Here is an 18,427-nt window from a genome sequence, read left to right as displayed (position 1 = left end):
TGTAAGATTGAACACTGTTGAAAATAATAAAGTGCATTTTGGTGCAGTTATTCATTTTCCTTTCTCAGCATCAAAATAAGGTACATGTACATGTATCTGGTCTGACAAAACTTTGTCAGGTACGACAGAACATTCGACTTATAGTCCGACCAAATGTGTAAAAGTGATTTCAAAATGTAGACATAAAGTCTGAGAGTACATTGCTGGACATTTTGTTAGACTGTGAGGAAGACAACAAAAGTTATAAAGGCTTTGTAGAAATAAGTCACCATACAGAATAACCTGCATCAAAATGCGTTCAATATATTAAATTTTTAAAATTTTCTTTTTTTCAGATTCTTGACATTATACATCTGTACTCTGAATTTCTGGATGAAGTTATTTTTAGAAGGAAACAGTGTTTGTAGTTTATCATATTATGGTCATTGATTGATTGAATTTTCTACCGGTAAATGTAAAGTTCAACAAGCACCTAATGGGTTTAAGGACAAGTTTGCTGATAGATTTACATAAAAATTGTCATCACTTAAAAATTTTCCTTGCTTTTGTCTAGAAAACATGCCTGCCCAATGAATGAATGATAGATGTCTCTAACACATGGTCCACAAAGGTTCTATGGATAAGATCTACATTTTCAACTGAATACACTTAAAAATTAATAAATCTTAAGCCTTTTATCATATAGGATAGAATCATATTTATAACTTGACGGAGACAGAGTTTAAATATATGCATACTGTATTTTAAAACACATGACATATATGTCAGCGCATATATAAACTTTCCGTCTTGTTCATCTGTCAAGTGATCAGAAGTGTTTCATACCGATTGTCCATATTGAATTTGGACAGCCTGGTAAAAACAAAATAACCTGTTGTAAAACAGTTATCCTAAATGATATTAAGGTTATTTATGTTACAAGTTATTCAACTTTTGGTTCATTATTCATGAGCATGAATAACGTTATCTCTTGGGGCTGTCTCATCTCACATAAACATTCCTCATACATTATGATCAATTCTTGTCAATAATTATTCTTTTTTTGCTACCGATCATCTGATTAGAAACGACTAGCCTTCTTAGACCTCTGAAAAGCCTGTTCCCCCCCCCCCCCCCCAGAAAGGAATAAACAATAAACAACATACCAACAACATATACCCCCCTTCTCTTGTTAACAGTCCAGTGCCGCTTGTTAAAAACGAAAGTACACGAGCCTTTCCACACAGATTGCAATAAAAGAAATGTTGAAGTTGGTACAAACCTTCCCGTCATATAGGCTAACTGTTTACGGTCAATGACACCTGAACTGCTGCAGAAGGGAGTTCCACATTCACTTTTCCATCATGGCGGGAGAAACGTCATTTCCGGTTACAAATAAGGCAACAAATATATCTCCCGGAATTGAGGCCCTCCGAGGGATAATGAGAACATTTCAAAGAATATTTGATGGAAACCATTTTTAAAATCAAATTTGCGATTTATTTCTTCTCTCGTGCTTACGGGTGACCTTGTTTTGATTTGATTTTTGTTTTTTTAAATAAATATTTACTTCAACTTTTTTTCTCCAATTATTTTATTTTTGATTTTAATCTATAGGCCCCCTACATGCGCGGATCTAAAGGGGGAGGTCGGGGGTGGACCCCCCCCCCCCCCCCCCCCCCACGAAATAGGTTTTTGACGTTTGGGCGAGTACGGGCTTTTACCTTCATAGCCTGTCCACTTCTCTAAAGAGAATAATTTAGAAAGCATTTAACAATATAAAAGGACGAATAGATGAAGACATATACATGTACCTTAAAAAAGTTTAGTACAATTATGCTGCACTGAGACAAGTATACGTTTTTGTTTGTTTTTTTTTTTTGGGGGGGGGGTTGTTTTTGGATATTTTAATATTACTTTATGTGTCCAGCTAGAAATACTATGTTTGATTATATAATTATTTATATTTTTATATGCCATATAGCCGGGGCCAATCTCTAAATTAAGAAAAGCGGAAAATGATATCAGATATCGAAATATAAGAATGATAATACTGGCGGATTTAAGAGGGCGTTGGGGGGGGGGGGGGGCAAACCCCACTCCACCCACCCCTTAAAATTTTCAATGTATCATATGACTAATATTAATACTGCCATATTTTGGTACATAACTAACCAATACCACTATTAGCGTGCCTGGTTTTACTCTTTTAAATACACAAAAACCCAGGAGCTTCTGGAGGCTTCACCCCCTGGGCCCCCACCATTCATAGTATGATATGACTAGTATTACTAATGCCGTACTTTGGTATATACATAACTAACTAATACCACTATTAGTAAGTATTAGTAAGTAAGTAAGTAAATCGTATATTATAGTGGCATGTGTTGTAATACAATACAATGAGAAATATTCAATACAATGAATATTCAAACACCCGGACCTATATGACAATTTTAAGAAAAATAACTGAAAAATATACACTATTATTCTGCCCGGTTTTACTCTCAAAATACACAAAATCCACAAGGGCTTCGCCCTTGACCCACTGGGGCCTTAAGGCCGCTCCAGACACCTTGCCTCAACAAAGTTATCCACGCCCCCCTAATCACAAATCCTGATTCCCCCCCCCCCCCCCCCATGGATAAGACTAGGAATTTATGTATTTTTGGTGATTTTCTGTGCCTAATAAAATTCTCAGAAGCTGGGGCGGGGGTTACAACATCCATTCGTCAGGTGCCTGTGATTTTAAGTAATTTGGAAGTCTGATTCCCAGATGTAGATTTAACAATTTTTAAGGGTACCTCAAGGCGGAACATCCCCTCTTAATTAAGGTATGTCCACTCGTGAAATTAAAATAAGTTATATCAATGAAATTCTGAGAAGTATATTTTAGACAAGTACTTATATTACTTGACTCAAAACTGCAAAGAAATTGGGGGGAGGGGGGGGGGGGGGAGTGTGCATCTTGTTGAGCTACGCGGTACAAGTAAGTTGGCATTTTGCAACTCCATTTGCAACTCCTTGGTTAATCACTGTGGCAATAAATATAATCTTATTTTACGTAAAATAGTTTGAATAATAATAATCATTCAACAAATTACGCATAAATTATTGTGTGACCTTTGTGCACTGTATCATATCTGGGGTATAAAAAATCTAAATAGGCAAGAAAATATTTTCTTGTATCAATTCGATTCAATTGAAACTTTTTTATGACTTAGGTGCTGATCGCTTGGGAGTATCATGTAGTTTAAAATAATAAAAGAAAAAGTTCAGGCCAATGATCTAGGTTTTGAGAGATTGGTCAAAATATGCGATTTTCAGGCAAACACTGATGTAAATTAATTTTATCTTGACTTCTTTAATATATCTTCATATCTTAGCAAAGTCTCTTGAGTGCATGCCTAAAATTTGTTCTTAAAATATACATTGAGACCAATATTTAATATTCTTCGCATATCATAATAGAAAATATTCTCTCAGTAAAAATATACGGGGCTAAAGTTCAAAGATATTGAATTTTACAAATGTGTTAAATTGAAGAATTTCCTTCTAAATATCCTTCCATCATAAGAGATAGTCCCTCATAAATCTTGCTTCTTTATGAATTTGTGAGCTTTTTTTCAGCTCTGATTGAACTTTTCTAAAAACGCAAACACACAAACGAACACACACAATTGTACACGATTGTGTTACTGCTGAGTATATCCCCTTCAACTCCGTTGCGAGGAGATAAAACGTTTTTATGCGTTGGGATCGATAGATCCGGGGCGTAGATTGTTTTTGTCCTGTATGTCTATCTGTTTGTCTGCAAACTTTAACCTTCGCCATAACATTTGAACCATGAAAGACAGAGACTTCATATTTGGTATGCATACTCCACTTATAAAGCTCTTTCAAATGAAACCAAGGTCAATGACCTTGTTACCTTGACTGTGACCTATATGCTAAAAATAGCTTTTTCTGCAAACTTTAACCTTCACTGTAACTTCTGAACCATGAAAGATAGAGACTTCATATATAGTATGCATACTCTACTAAATAAGCTCTTTCCAATGATGCCAATGTCAATCGCCTTGTGACCTTGACTGTGACCTATATGCTAAAACTAGCTTTTTTAAACCTTAACCATAACTTTTGAACCATGAAAGATAGAGACCTCATATTTGGTATGCATATTCCACTAATCAAGATCTTTCAAATGACACCAAGGTCAACGATCTTGTGACCTTGACATTGACCTATATGCTAAGAATAGCTTTTTTCGAACTTTGTTGCCGGCGGGCGCATAGTGTTTCACAAACACATATTGTTTTGTTTCTTTCTAAAATCAAATGGACCTCACAAAAAGATGACATTGTTACGAGCTATGTCAGCTGTAAAGAAAAGTCTTGTATGAATTAATAAACAAATCTTGTAAGAATTTCCACAACTTGGACAGTGATAATAAGTTAAATTGGCTCAAGATTAATGAGGATGTGCAAATACTGATTCAAGTCAGTAAAATGATTATGAGAGCTGAAGTATGAAAAGTATAAGTAAACCTATGAAAGATTTTTTTTTAATCAAATGTGCCCCCCCCCCTCCTTTTCCTTCCAAAATGTACAGAATGGGTGTCTTGAATACTTAAAGTACGGGTTTGCCAGTATAATCGACTGTGCAGAGGCATCGTCCCCTGGTACCCTCTGTGTCCAGGTTACCTTTTCTTTACATTAATTGTATGCTACCTTCAAGATCACAGATTTACATTTATACATGATAGTACCATTAGTTTATATATATACATATATTTGTATGTAAATCATTATTTTTGTATGCATTGAAACATGTATGTGTAACAGTAAGTGTATGTTTGTGTATGTGGGTATGCATATATTCAGATTAGAATGTTAAATATCTATTGAACTAACTCCAAGAGATTAGTTTGCATCAAGTTCATAATTATATGCTAATTACTTATTAATTGAAATTATTATTTCTGTTAATACTTCAATGATTTTTTTTGAATGACCGTCTTCAATACTTAGGGTACAGGTTTGCCAGACTGGCTGTGTAGAGGTATCATCCCCTGGTGCCCTTTGTATTCAAGATGCACTAGTTGTATATCAGAGTACTGCCATTATTACAAGCATTTTTTTTGTCCCCCGCTTTCGCGAAAGCGAGGGGACATTAAATCTCATTCGTCTGTCCGTCAGTCTGTCCGTCTGTCAGTCTGTCAGTCTGTCAGTCTGTCCGTCACAAAAACATTAACCTTGCCCATAACTTTTGATTTAGTAGAGCTATGACTTTCATATTTCACAGGTGTATTCCTTGTGACAAGACCTTTCTTTGGGTACCACCAAATTTGACCTTCTGACCTTGACCTTGGAGTTTTACCCACTTTTACACATAAATTTCAAACTTTTATTTTAGCCATAACTTTTGGATGGAAGATACTAGGACTTTCATATTTCACAAATGTATTGGTTGTGGCAAGACCTTTCATTGGATACCAACAACCTTGACCTTTTGACCTTGACCTTGGAGATTTACGTACTTATAAAAAAAACGTTAACCTCCACCATAAGTTTTGAACAGTGAGGACTAAGGCTTTCATACTTCTAATAATATGTAATCCTTGTTAGAAGACCTTTTATTGGATATCAAGAACTTTTACCCTTTGACCTTGACCTTGGAGTTTTAACTACTTTTTAAAAACTTTAACCTTGGTCACAACTTTTAAACAGTAGATACTAGGACTTTTATATTTCACATAATTATTCTTTGTTGCAAGACATTTCATTGGATACCAACAACCTTGACCTTTTGACCTTGACCTTGGGAGATTTACATACTTATGAAAAAACTTTAACCTTGACCATAACTTTTGAACGGTGAGGGCTAGGGCTTTCGTACTTCACATATGTAATCTTTTTGAGAAGACCTTTCATTGGATACCAACAACTTTTACCATTTGACCTTGATCTGGAGTTTTAACTATTTTTAAAAAAAAACTTTAACTTTGGTCACAACTTTTGAACGGTAAATACTAGGACTTTTATATTTCACATATGTATTCTTTGTTGCAAGTCCTTTCATTGGATATCAACAACTTTGACCTTTTGACCATGACCTTAAAGATTTACGTACTTATGTAAAAACTTTTAACCTTGACCACAACTTTTGAACGATAAGGGCTAGGGCTTTCATACTTCACATATGTAATCCTTGTGAGAAAACCTTTCATCAACAACTTTGACCATTTGATCTTGACCTTGGAGTTGACCTACTTTTAAAAAACGTTAATTTTGGCCATAACTTTTTGACGTTCAGGATAAGGGTTTTCATCCTTCAAAAAAATCAACTTCAATGATAATTTTTTGCATTAAGTTTATAATTATATGCTAAGTACTTATTAATTGAAATTACTATTTCTGTTAATACTTAAATGATTTTTTTTTTGGAATGACCATCTTCAATACTTAGGGTACAGGTTTGCCAGACTGGCTGTGTAGAGGTATCATCCCCTGGTGCCCTTTGTATTCAAGATGCACTAGTTTTATATTAGAGTACTGCCATTACTACAAGATTTTTTCTTCTTTTTTTGTCCCCCGCTTTCGCGAAAGCGAGGGGACATTAAATCTCATTCGTCTGTCCGTCTGTCAGTCTGTCCGTCACAAAAACGTTAACCTTGCCCATAACTTTTGATTTAGTGGAGCTATGACTTTCATATTTCACATGTGTATTCCTTGTGACAAGTCCTTTCTTTGGGTACCACCAAATTTGACCTTTTGACCTTGACCTTGGAGTTTGACCCACTTTTACTCAAAAATTCCAAACTTTTACTTTGGCCATAACTTTTGAATAGTAGGTACTAGGACATTCATATTTCACATATGTATTGTTTGTGGCAAGACCTTTCATTGGATAACAACAACCTTGACCTTTTGACCTTGACCTTGGAGATTTACGTACTTATGAAAAAACTTTAACCTTGACCATAAGTTTTGAACGGTGAGGACTAAGGCTTTCGTACTTCACATATGTAATCCTTGTGAGAAGACCTTTCATTGGATACCAATAACTTTTACCCTTTGACCTTGACCTTGGAGATTTAACTACTTTTAAAAAGTTTTAACCTTGGTCACAACTTTTAAACAGTAGATACTAGGACTTTTATATTTCAAATATGTATTCCTTGTGGCAAGACATTTCATTGGATACAAACAACCTTGACCTTTTGACCTTGACCTTGGAGATTTACATCCTTATGAAAAACTTTAACCTTGACCATAACTTTTGAACGGTGAGGGCTAGGGCTTTCGTACTTCACATATGTAATTCTTTTGAAAGACCTTTTATTGGATACCAACAACTTTGCCCTTTGACCTTGACATTGGAGTTTTAACTAATTTTTTTAAAAAAAAAATTAACTTTGGTCACAACTTTTGAACGGTAGATACTTGGTCTTTTATATTTCACATATGTATTCTTTGTGGCAAGTCCTTTCATTGGATATCATCAACTTTGACCTTTTGACCTTGACCTTAAAGATTTACGTACTTATGAAAAAACTTTAACCTTGACCATAACTTTTGAACAGTAAGGGCGAGGGCTTTCATACTTCACATAGGTAATCCTTGTGAGAAAACCTTTCATTGGATATCAACAACTTTGACCCTTTGATCTTGACCTTGGAGTTGACCTACTTTTAAAACTTTTTATTTTGGCCACAACTTTTTAACGGTCAGGATTAGGGTTTTCATCTTTAAAAAAAAATCAATTTCAATGTTACTTTCGAAATAAATGACATAGGATGTTCATATTACACACAATATGTCATAAAAAATAACATCTCACCCACAAAGACACAGAAAGCGGGGGACCACAATTCTTTGAATTTGCTTGTTTCTTATATTTATTATTTTTATTTGATTTTTTTTTTTATCATATCCTATGGTTTTCTATGCTTTTTATCCAGTGTGAGACTGTACTGTGAATATTTAACAATTCCTATATATATATAATTTAAGAAAAATCCAGTGTTTTGGTACAGTAAAATATATCCAATGAAAAAAAGTCAGAAATCACAAATCTCGAAAATCATTTTTACTGTTAGCGCTTTCTGCCTAATGGCTCTTCAGACAGTTAAAAGTTAAATATAAAATTGCTTAGTAACGTTCATAAGCACGACGTCAAGTATTGTCCATTGTGACGTCATAATAACGTTAAAAGGTAGCATTATAATTCGCACCGTTACAATCACTTAAATAAACCAAAAAACAAGTAGAAAATAACTTAAATAGTTAAAACTGAAGTAATTATTTTCTGTTAAGTTTTGGGTTAAATAGTTTAATGAAGTAGTCCTCCTTTGCTACTCTGGATATTTCACAGTCATTGTGCATTTTATAAAATGGAAATAATTTTAAATTTCCCTTTCCCACAGGTAGCAAAGTGCTCACTGCACGGCGTATTCCTTACGCTAGGGTCCCGAATTTGTTGTTTATGGACTCGCACTCGTGCGTTCAGTTTGCCGGTTTGTCCTATGTAGTTTTCATCACAGGTCGGACAGGTTATGCAGTAAATAACATTTTCTGATTTACAGGTCATGTTGGCGTTTGGTGTTAATTTTTTACCACATTTTAAAGTTTTTTCGCTTCCCTCCTCCAGATATTCACATGTTCCACAACGTGGGTCACAGCACTTTTTGACGACTTTGTCATTGATTGTTGCAAATCTTATATATATAAGATATTCTTCATCGAGTCTTTCTACTATTTTTTAAATCACTTTTAATTCAGTGAATAGTGAATACGGAAAGGTAGATGGTTTGCATATGGCCTCTAAGCATTTCTTTAACTACTTTTATCAAAAAATAAAAAATAAAATCAACCTTGGGCAACAACAAGTTTTACCTGGCTAAAGCTAAATGTACGGGGAAAGTCACAGAAAAGCAAAATTTATACTCTTCTTATAAGTTTTAAGAATAAAATTTACTTCGCAAAACTGCAAAGATATGTGTCGATCAAACGTGTCCCGAAATGAACTTTGAACATATTTTATTGTAGCTGCAGGTCTGTAGCATTATGGTTTTTTGTCCCCCGCTTTCGCAAAAGCGAGGGGACATTAAATCTCATTCGTCTGTCTGTCCGTCCGTCTGTCCGTCAGTCTGTCAGTCTGTCCGTCACAAAAACTTTAACCTTGCCCATAACTTTTGATTTAGTGGAGCTATGACTTTCATATTTCACAAGTGTATTCCTTGTGACTTGTCCCCCGCTTTCGCGAAAGCGAGGGGACATTAAATCTCATTCGTCTGTCCGTCTGTCCGTCAGTCTGTCAGTCTGTCCGTCACAAAAACTTTAACCTTGCCCATAACTTTTGATTTAGTGGAGCTATGACTTTCACATTTCACAAGTGTATTCCTTGTGACAAGACCTTTCTTTGGGTACCAAAAATTTGACCTTTTGACCTTGACCTTGGAGTTTGACCCACTTTTACACAAAAATTCTAAACTTTTACGTTGACCATAACTTTTGAATAGTAGGTACTAGGACTTTCATATTTCACATATGTATTGTTTGTGGCAAGATCTTTCATTGGATAACAACAACTTTGACCTTTTGACCTTGACCTTGGAGACTTACGTACTTATGAAAAAAATTAAACCTTGACCATAACTTTTGAACGGCAATGGCTAGGACTTTCGTACTTCACATATGTAATCCTTGTGAGAAGACCTTTCATTGGATACCAATAACTTTTGCCCTTTGACCTTGACCTTGGAGTTTTAATTACATTTTAAAAACTTTAACGTTGGTTACAACTTTTAAACAGTAGATAGAAGGACGTTTATATTTCACATATGTATTCCTTGTGGCAAGATTTTCATTGGATACCAACAACCTTGACATTTTGACCTTGACCTTGGAGATTTATGTACTTATGAAAAAACTTTAACCTTGACCATAACTTTTGAACGGTGAGGACTAGGGCTTTTGTACTTCACATATGTAATCCTTTTGAGAAGACCTTTCATTGGATACCAATAACTTTTACCCTTTGACCTTGACCTTGGAGTTTTAACTACTTTTTAAAAATACTTAAACTTTGGTCACAACTTTTGAACGGTTTAGGACTTTTATATTTTACATATGTATTCTTTGTGGCAAGTCCTTTCATTGGATATCAACAACTTTGACCTTTTGACCTTGACCTTAAAGATTTACGTACTTATGAAAAAACTTTAACCTTGACCATAACTTTTGAACGGTGAGGACGAAGGCTTTCGTACTTCAAATATGTAATCCTTGTGAGAAGACCTTTCATTGGATACCAATAACTTTTGCCCTTTGACCTTGACCTTGGAGTTTTAATTACATTTTAAAACATTTAACGTTGGTTACAACTTTTAAACAGTAGATACTAGGACTTTTATATTTCACATATGTATTCCTTGTGGCAAGACATTTCATTGGATACCAACAACCTTGACCTTTTGACCTTGACCTTGGAGATTTATGTACTTATGAAAAAACTTTAACCTTGACCATAACTTTTGAACGGTGAGGACTAGGGCTTTTGTGCTTCACATATGTAATCCTTTTGAGAAGACCTTTCATTGGATACCAATAACTTTTACCCTTTGACCTTGACCTTGGAGTTTTAACTATATTTTTAAAAATACTTAAACTTTGGTCACAACTTTTGAACGGTAGATACTAGGATTTTATATTTCACATATATATTGTTTGTGGCAAGGCCTTTTATTGGGTACATATAAATTTGACCTTTTGACCTTGACCTTGGTGATTTCCGTGCTTATGAAAAAACTTTAACTTTGGCCATAACTTTTGAACAATAAGGGCTAGGGCTTTCATACTTCACATATGTAATGCTTGTGACAAGAGCTTTCATTGGATATCAACAACTTTGACCGTTTGATCTTGACCTTGGAGTTGACTTTTTAAAAAACTTTTTACTTTGGTCATAACTTTTTAACGGTCAGGATTATTTTCATCCTTCAAAAAAATCAACTTCAGAGTTACTTTCTAAATAAATGACATATGATAGGATGTTCATATTACACACAATATGTCATAAAAATAACATCTCACCCACAAAGACACCGAAAGCGGGGGACCACAATTCTTTGAATTTGCTTGTATATATTTGTCTTTGACCATAACGCTACAATCCATTACAGTGTGTGCAATTTAAAGATTTTTTGCACACTTTCCGGGCGAATTTCTCCACTTTCTAGCATTGGTCAATCAACTACCTTTCACTCCCTAATTCTAGGCACCTTAATTAACTAATATGTATATTTTATAAATCTACAAACCCATAATAGTAGTCTCGACAAGTGATAAACTCGCTTGATTAAAATTATTTGTTAGATTGCTGTAAATTCACTTCAAGGGAGTCTATTGCCTGTAGAGACCACTATAACTGGTTGGCAGGTGGATGAAATATACATATTGGCTACAGAATATATCTAGAATTGGGGAGTGAAAGGTATAGTTGATTGACCAATGCTAGAAAGTGGAGAAATTCTCCCCAAAAGTGGTCAAAAAATATTGCGCCGTAAATTGCACCTTTTTTGCAATTTTACGGGATCTATAGCGTTATGGTCAAAGACAAATATATAAAAACCATAACGCTACAGACCTGCAGCTAATTTTATTGTTTAATTAACACAAAATAATAAGAAACAAGTTCTTACAACTTAAGTTCTTCTCTCGAAATTCGTACTTTAAATAATTTTCCACATAAAAGAATTTTCCAAACACGCCTTGATTGAACATATTTATTGTAATATATATTTACAATGAGATTGGACACTATAGTTCTTTCAATTTATTTCCCCCTCTCCCTATGTACAAGAGAAGTTTATAAATTTTGAGTTACATGTGTTAAACAGTTGTATCATAATAGAAATTAAGTTTCTATCTCAATTTAATAAATCGGGGTTTCGTGTACTTATTTAATTTGGTTTTTGTAAAAGAAAAAATGAATTTAAATTGTACGGATATTTCAATATATGATATTTTGTTAAATTGATTAATTTTAATTGAGTGGGTTTTCCTCACACCCCCTTCTAACACTTGAAAAGCTATTATTGACAATATTCAGACTATTATTGTTGTACAGAAACAAACAAACAAAACTTTCCTAAGTGGCATGATACTAAGTACCAAGCTCTCATGATTAGGAAAACCCATCTTGTGATCAATTTCATTCATATTAAAAATGCTACAACAGCACTCTTACAATTGTATTTCAATGTATCATCGGATGTCAAAGTATATGTAAGTGATATCTTGTATTATTGTATTTGATAAAGTAACGTATGTTTTTATTTGTTGTTCACCGCTTTCAAAAAGTGGGGATATTAATTTCGGTCTGTCTGTCCGTTCTCCGTCTGTTTTTTCTGTCTGTACATTTTCGCTTCCACGCGGTATCTCGAGAAGCTCTTGAGCTTCTGCAATGAAACTTGAAGCAACAACTCCCTATAGTCTAAGAAAAACACCTATTAATTTTGAGGTTCAAAGTTTATGGTCTTATATTCATCAATACTGTATATTTCCGCTCGATATCTCGATATAAGCTTTTTGAGCTTTTACATTGAAATTTTCTACTATAATTCCTATGGCTTAAGAAAGACCCCTATTCATTTTTTTTAGGTTAAAAAGTAAAAGGTCAATGTCGTAAATTAATACATTCTGTGTGTGTAAAACTTTCGTTTCCGGGCGATATCTCAAGAATCTTTACAGCTTTTGCAATGAAGTTTTAATACTTTTACTCCTTATGACCCCAACTGTCCTTCCTAAAGTGTCCACCGCCCCACACCTTGACCCCTCCCCTAAATCCGCACATGCTCTTCATTTTTCGTTAAGTGGCGGCACAGATTTTTTTAATTAGCTTCTTTATTTATATACATGTATGTTGTTTACAAATACAAATATCTGAATTGTACAATATAGAAGTATATTGACATTTTCGAAAATGCATTTGCAATCATAATCCTCTTTACAAAACGGAGAGAGAGAGGGTATGCCTGTACGAAATGCGGCTTTATCAACTTCATGCTAAGAACGTGTTAAATACCTAAATTCCATGTGAAAAACACATAAGAGAAAGTAAAATGAACAAATGGAATTGAGAAAATATTTACTCATATTCTTATGTCTTTCTCAAATATTTACTCATATTTACTCACACTCTTATGTGTCTTTCTCTTTTGCTTTAGGGCTAATATTTTTCGGAATTGCAAAACTATGCTGAGCTCTTCTTCTTTATCCAGTGACATGATGACAAATATGAAAATGGATTTGAAATTAGGAGGATTTGCCTTCATGGTGACTTCATTTATTTATTCAAATGTGAAAAAATACGTAATGAAGGTAATTTATTATCTAAGAGATCTAGAAATATGCTAATTTTCAATATCTACCAGTTCCCTTGAAAAGTAATCCTAACACGGACGGTATACAGTTGAAATGAATTACAACTACAGAAGAATACTCTTCATCTTTTTTTCAGAGGAGGAAATATTGGGGACACAGAGATGACGATGAACTATTACCAGACACAGATCGTTTAAGTTCGTGTACGACATGTAAGTGTATAAGATAAGATAAGATAATTTTATTTCCAATTTTGGGCCCAGAAGGCATAAAGGTTTCTTACAATGACAAGATAGAAAGTTCTAAAAGAAAGGTTATAGTAAACATATACAAACATGTATATTATGTATAGTGATGACGACCTTACTAGAATTATAGATGAAAAAAATATGAAATATTGGGTGTCTATTGCCAGGGTGGATTATATGTGGAAAAGAAATGTTTTCCTGTTCAACAAAAAAAAAAAATCAATTGCAAAACGTTGAAATTTCTCAGATTTTTATCATATATATTCTATCGCATATTTATTTATTATAAAACTTAATGACTGAATTCGAACTTGTTTCGGTTAATTTCAGGTGCAAATGCGAGCAAGAATGTGACCTCAATGAATAAACAGACTATCAGAGCATTTCAGCCAGCAAAATATAAAAACTATTTCTTGTGCAACGATAGTGGTAAACTAGTCGTCAGAAAAGTGCTGGACTTCAGGATTGATGAAAGATGTAAGTTCTACATTTTCCATTTACATGTTTGTACATGTATTTTGTGTTGGGCTGCTTACTCCCTTTTAATGAAATTGGAAAAAAAAAATCGTTTGGCATTCGACAAGTTAAAACAAAAATATGAGAATAACCCACAACGATTGTACTTGTGTTTCACAACATTTTTTTTTACAAACGAGAGGGGCAAGATTTAAAATACACTGTACTTGATGCTGAAAGTATTTTAACAAAAATGGTCAACTTCTGAATGTAGAGACATGATACAATTTGTGTGTACGAGACTAGGCCCGAAATTTGTTTCAGAAAAGAGTATTTATCATCTGAATTCTAATAATTTAATACTAAGTTAACCAGGGAGTACATAGGAGACAGGGGGATCTTCACCCTTCCAGTCCCCGAACCTTGATCCCCCCCCCCAATTTTTTCCAACATAAATTACTATTGAATATGTACCTTGAAAGACTGGTGCCCCTTTTGGTTACAGTATAGCCAAAGAAGGGAATGTATAGAAATGCAAGAAAAATTGGTACTGAAAGAAACCTCCCCACCTCTTTTTTCTTTGACAGGCTCTCCACTTTCAAAAACGATGCTACGTCACTATTAACTATAGTAGTTAGTTAATTTAATTTTATTATTTTTATTTCTGAAATAAATTCAAATACATGGACGGTGTTTAGATAAAAAAAACCAACAATTTCTTTATATTATAGGTCATTTTACAGAAACCAACTCCACAGAATTTAACCCATGTTGTTCAAATATTTACACGTTTCAGTCCAGGAATGACCAAAACGTATACTTGGGAGTCCATGATGAGAAAACGTTTGGTTTAATTGTAAGTTTCTGAGTTCAGTTGATCATTCACTATGATTATGAACGGAAATTAAAGTTTTTTTTTTCATTTTCGCTATAGCCTTGTCCGATTTGCTTACTTTTGTAAGATATTTGGGTTGCAATGATCGTACTGTAATTGGGAGGGGGTGCGTGGAGGAAAATTTTTGAGAATTACACAAACTGTTTAAAAAGAGGAATCGTACCGAGGAAAACAGCGCAGATTACTATAGTGTTATGACTGAATATTAAAAATATAATGTTTTAAATAAAACACATATGTACTAAATAAAAGTAAATTTGTACCATACATGTACCAGTACCTATATATGTATACTAGAGTGGACGGGTTGTTGTAATATCTTCCACATTTTATTCATCCCCCCCCCCCAATCTTAACAAATATTGCAAAAATAATTTGACAGTACATATTGTAGCCTATGTCACGCTATTCACTCTTTTATTTCATTTCAAGGACACCAATAGTACAAGTGCCGAATGGGAAACAACATTCTATTTACGGCGATGTGAAAATTCACCAATATATTTTCTTAAGCCAAGTAAAGGTAAACTGTCTGAGAACATCAGTCAATTTTAACATTGGGGTGAAAGGAAAAAGGGCTTTTATGAAGTTATATCGTGACGTGACAGACTATGGGTTACCTCCCATCCACGAATTATCACCCTCCAGGAATTAATGAACAAGAGTTATAGTTTGTTTTTTTTTTACACTTGTGGAAAACAAAAACTCGGTTAAGAACCCTCAACACGTGGTCTCACTGCAAGAATTTTTTTCAAGTTATAAACTGGACAAATGTTTCTTTAAATCTTTAAAACTTTTTGCAAAGGAAAGATATTGGTTTACGAATAGAATATATCTTTTCTATTTAATGACATTTTTCAATTATTTATGAAGCTTTTATATACTTTCATTAACATTCTTCACCTTTTTCATTATTTTAGAATTGATTGTCCTGTGCGACAGATCTAGCGAAGGTGAATTTAATTTTACCATTATGGAAGATAAAGTTGCAGCCGATCCTGAACTTAAATATGATTTCTACGAGAATCAGGGATTGGTCATGAATGAAAAACCAATATTACAGGTATTGATAAATTTGATCTAATTAGGAGTAGTAATTAAAAATTCTGTTATTTTATCATGTAACAAAAATAACGATGTTTCCAACCTACAGATTTGCGAATTTCTCGTACTGGCACAAAAACTCTAAGGTGAACTGCCGGGGTATTAAAGAGGCATGCTACGCAATATATCGAAAGATAATTAATTAGATTTATTTGACAAAAGTATCTGTATTATTATTGTTATGAAAAATCGAAGGATTTTCAAAAATTGCAAAAATAAGAAGGATAAGTCTCAAGTTTAACATAAAATTTTAATCTATTCTAAACAATCAATTCTAAATTGCATGATACTAAATTTCTTGAGCTTGATACTCCATAAAAATTAAAATAAAAACACGGATAATGTTAAAAAATTTTCAAAAGTACTTTTTTGAAATAAAAAAAAAACGAAACAATTAATTCTATAACTTTGTAAGCATGATACTTCATGGTGATAAAAAAAGTCGGATGATTTCCTTCCGCAAAAAATAATTACCGGAAAAGAAACATTAATTGCACGAGTTATAAACCGGGATTTATCATAAACTACGAAATGAGAGGAAAACCTCGTATAAAACATCCAAATAATAATATACTTTCTTTTTTAATTCTTTACAATATATACAAAAATATGAATTAATATTTGAAAACTATACATATTAAATTATTCTTTTAAATAATGATGTACATGTAATCTCTTTTTTGTAGATGGCGAACTTGATACCATTTACATGTACCAATTCCATGAAAGTGGACTCGGGGTTAAAATATCAAGCTAGGTAAAAATTTGTCATCATGTTCAAGAAAATGGAGTGTTACTGCCAGATGAAGGAATGGAATGGTTAACAGCTTATCACGAAATTTCGAAATAATAATACATGTAGAGATTGTATTTGTTCTAAAAGCATTGCATCTTGAGAAAAATAATTTTCTTTTTAAAGAAAATTTTAGACTTAAACGTGTTCCTTTTTACTTTTTTTTTATGCATCCAATTATTGGATGAACTAATGTTATAAATTATTTGTTGCTGTTTTTCTTTTATTTTTTGTACAGTTGTAAATAAAAATGGCAATAAAATACAAATAAATGGCATATTTTCTTGAAAAATTTACATGTATATAACTATAACTTTTAATGTATGTATTAACCACGATTTAAAATAAAATTAAATTCTAACACGATTCACTAAGATTTGAAGATGATTCAATGTTTAGAACTTGAATTACAAATAAAGATTTAAAGACAAGTACAAGTAGTCCTTTTGTCCTGATTTTTAAGCAACAATTTCACCAAAAAAAACAACAACAACAACTACTGAATGCCCCTTTGTGGCAGCTTATGGCGAGGGTCGAAATTTCTCAAATCCACGTTATACTCCAAAGTCAAGGCCAAAAGGTCAAAATTGTTTGTAACCAAATGTAGATCTAAGCACATGGAATACACCTGTAAAATATGAAAGTCTAGTACTTATAGTTCAAAAGTTATGGTCAAGGTTAAAGTTTTTAGATGGTCAAACTCTTAGGTCAAGGTCAAAAGTGTGGTACCAAAAGGAAGTTTTTGTCACAAGAAACACACCTGGGAATTATAAAAGCCTTAGTACTAACGGTTCAAAAATTATGACCAAAGTTAAAGTTTTTTAAAAGTGTGCCAGATTCTATGGTCAAGGTCAAGAGGTTATATATATTTTTTCCCAAATAAAAGGTCTTGTTGAAGTGAATACACACGTGATACACTGATGCCTCTGTATGGCAGCTTATAGCGAGGGTTGAAGTTTCTCAAATGCGAGTCAAACTCCAAATGTCAAGGTCAAATTTGATGGTACCCAAAGGAGGGTCTAGTCACAAGGAATCCACTAGTGAAATATGAGAGCAATATCCTTGAATCAATCAAAAGTTATGGGCAACATTAAGGTCAAGATCTAGTAGGGTGAATTCACCATGCATCGGATACCCTTGTACTTCAACAAGTTCTAGCGATATCGCTACCGACGGAAAATTATCAAAATGGAGTTTAACATATAGTTTGTGATTAAAATAACAATTTAGGACACAATTATATGCCGTTTATTGAGAAAATATCCCCTAAAATCGAGTTTTTAGAAAAAACAGAAAATTCACCATGGATCGAACATTGTTCACCATGCATCGGACAGACGGTATGGAGACCGGAAAAATATCATACCTTTATCACAATGCTTTAAAATCCTTGATATGGATATATTTTCATCTTTTATCTAAGAAATAATCCTCAACTGTAATTTAATAGACGATATTATTACACAAACGAATAACAATTCTAGAGACCTCACTCTGCCTTAGAAATGCTTTAAAATGCTTATAATGCCGTAATTCGCGCCTTTTTCTCGTGGTTTATCATACT

General features: G+C 33.5%; 1 protein-coding gene across 2 annotated transcripts; it reads left to right on the top strand.

Annotated features, from left to right (window-relative positions):
• Nucleotides 1-12,203: 12,203 nt before the first annotated feature.
• LOC134229662 (uncharacterized) lies at nucleotides 12,204-17,150 on the top strand. 2 transcript variants are annotated; one of them, XM_062711427.1, is made up of 8 exons: nucleotides 12,204-12,269; nucleotides 13,211-13,364; nucleotides 13,504-13,579; nucleotides 13,946-14,092; nucleotides 14,803-14,927; nucleotides 15,399-15,489; nucleotides 15,887-16,029; nucleotides 16,757-17,150. In XM_062711427.1, the coding sequence occupies exons 1-8, from the start codon at nucleotides 12,211-12,213 to the stop codon at nucleotides 16,829-16,831; spliced, it is 870 nt and encodes a 289-aa protein (XP_062567411.1). In that variant the 5' UTR covers nucleotides 12,204-12,210; the 3' UTR covers nucleotides 16,832-17,150. The 2 variants fall into 2 exon arrangements, with proteins under 2 accessions (XP_062567411.1, XP_062567412.1); XM_062711428.1 differs by having other exon boundaries at nucleotides 13,211-13,319; nucleotides 16,757-17,148.
• The last annotated feature ends 1,277 nt before the right edge of the window (nucleotides 17,151-18,427 follow it).

This window comes from Saccostrea cucullata, unplaced genomic scaffold (assembly GCF_032062105.1).
Source record: "Saccostrea cucullata isolate Sc308-1 unplaced genomic scaffold, CSIRO_AGI_Scuc_v1 ctg156, whole genome shotgun sequence".
NCBI classification, from domain to species: domain Eukaryota; kingdom Metazoa; phylum Mollusca; class Bivalvia; order Ostreida; family Ostreidae; genus Saccostrea; species Saccostrea cuccullata.
Note: the sequence above shows the minus strand (reverse complement) of the source record. Positions and strands in the feature narration are given on the sequence as shown.

Bases quoted from the DNA above. Each gene is read 5' to 3' on its own strand.
- LOC134229662 (XM_062711427.1), top strand. From the start codon at position 12,211: ATGCTACAACAGCACTCTTACAATTGTATTTCAATGTATCATCGGATG. The intron at 13,365-13,503 runs GTAATTTATTAT...TCTTTTTTTCAG, and splicing joins TGAAAAAATACGTAATGAAG to AGGAGGAAATATTGGGGACA. The intron at 13,580-13,945 runs GTAAGTGTATAA...GGTTAATTTCAG, and splicing joins TTTAAGTTCGTGTACGACAT to GTGCAAATGCGAGCAAGAAT.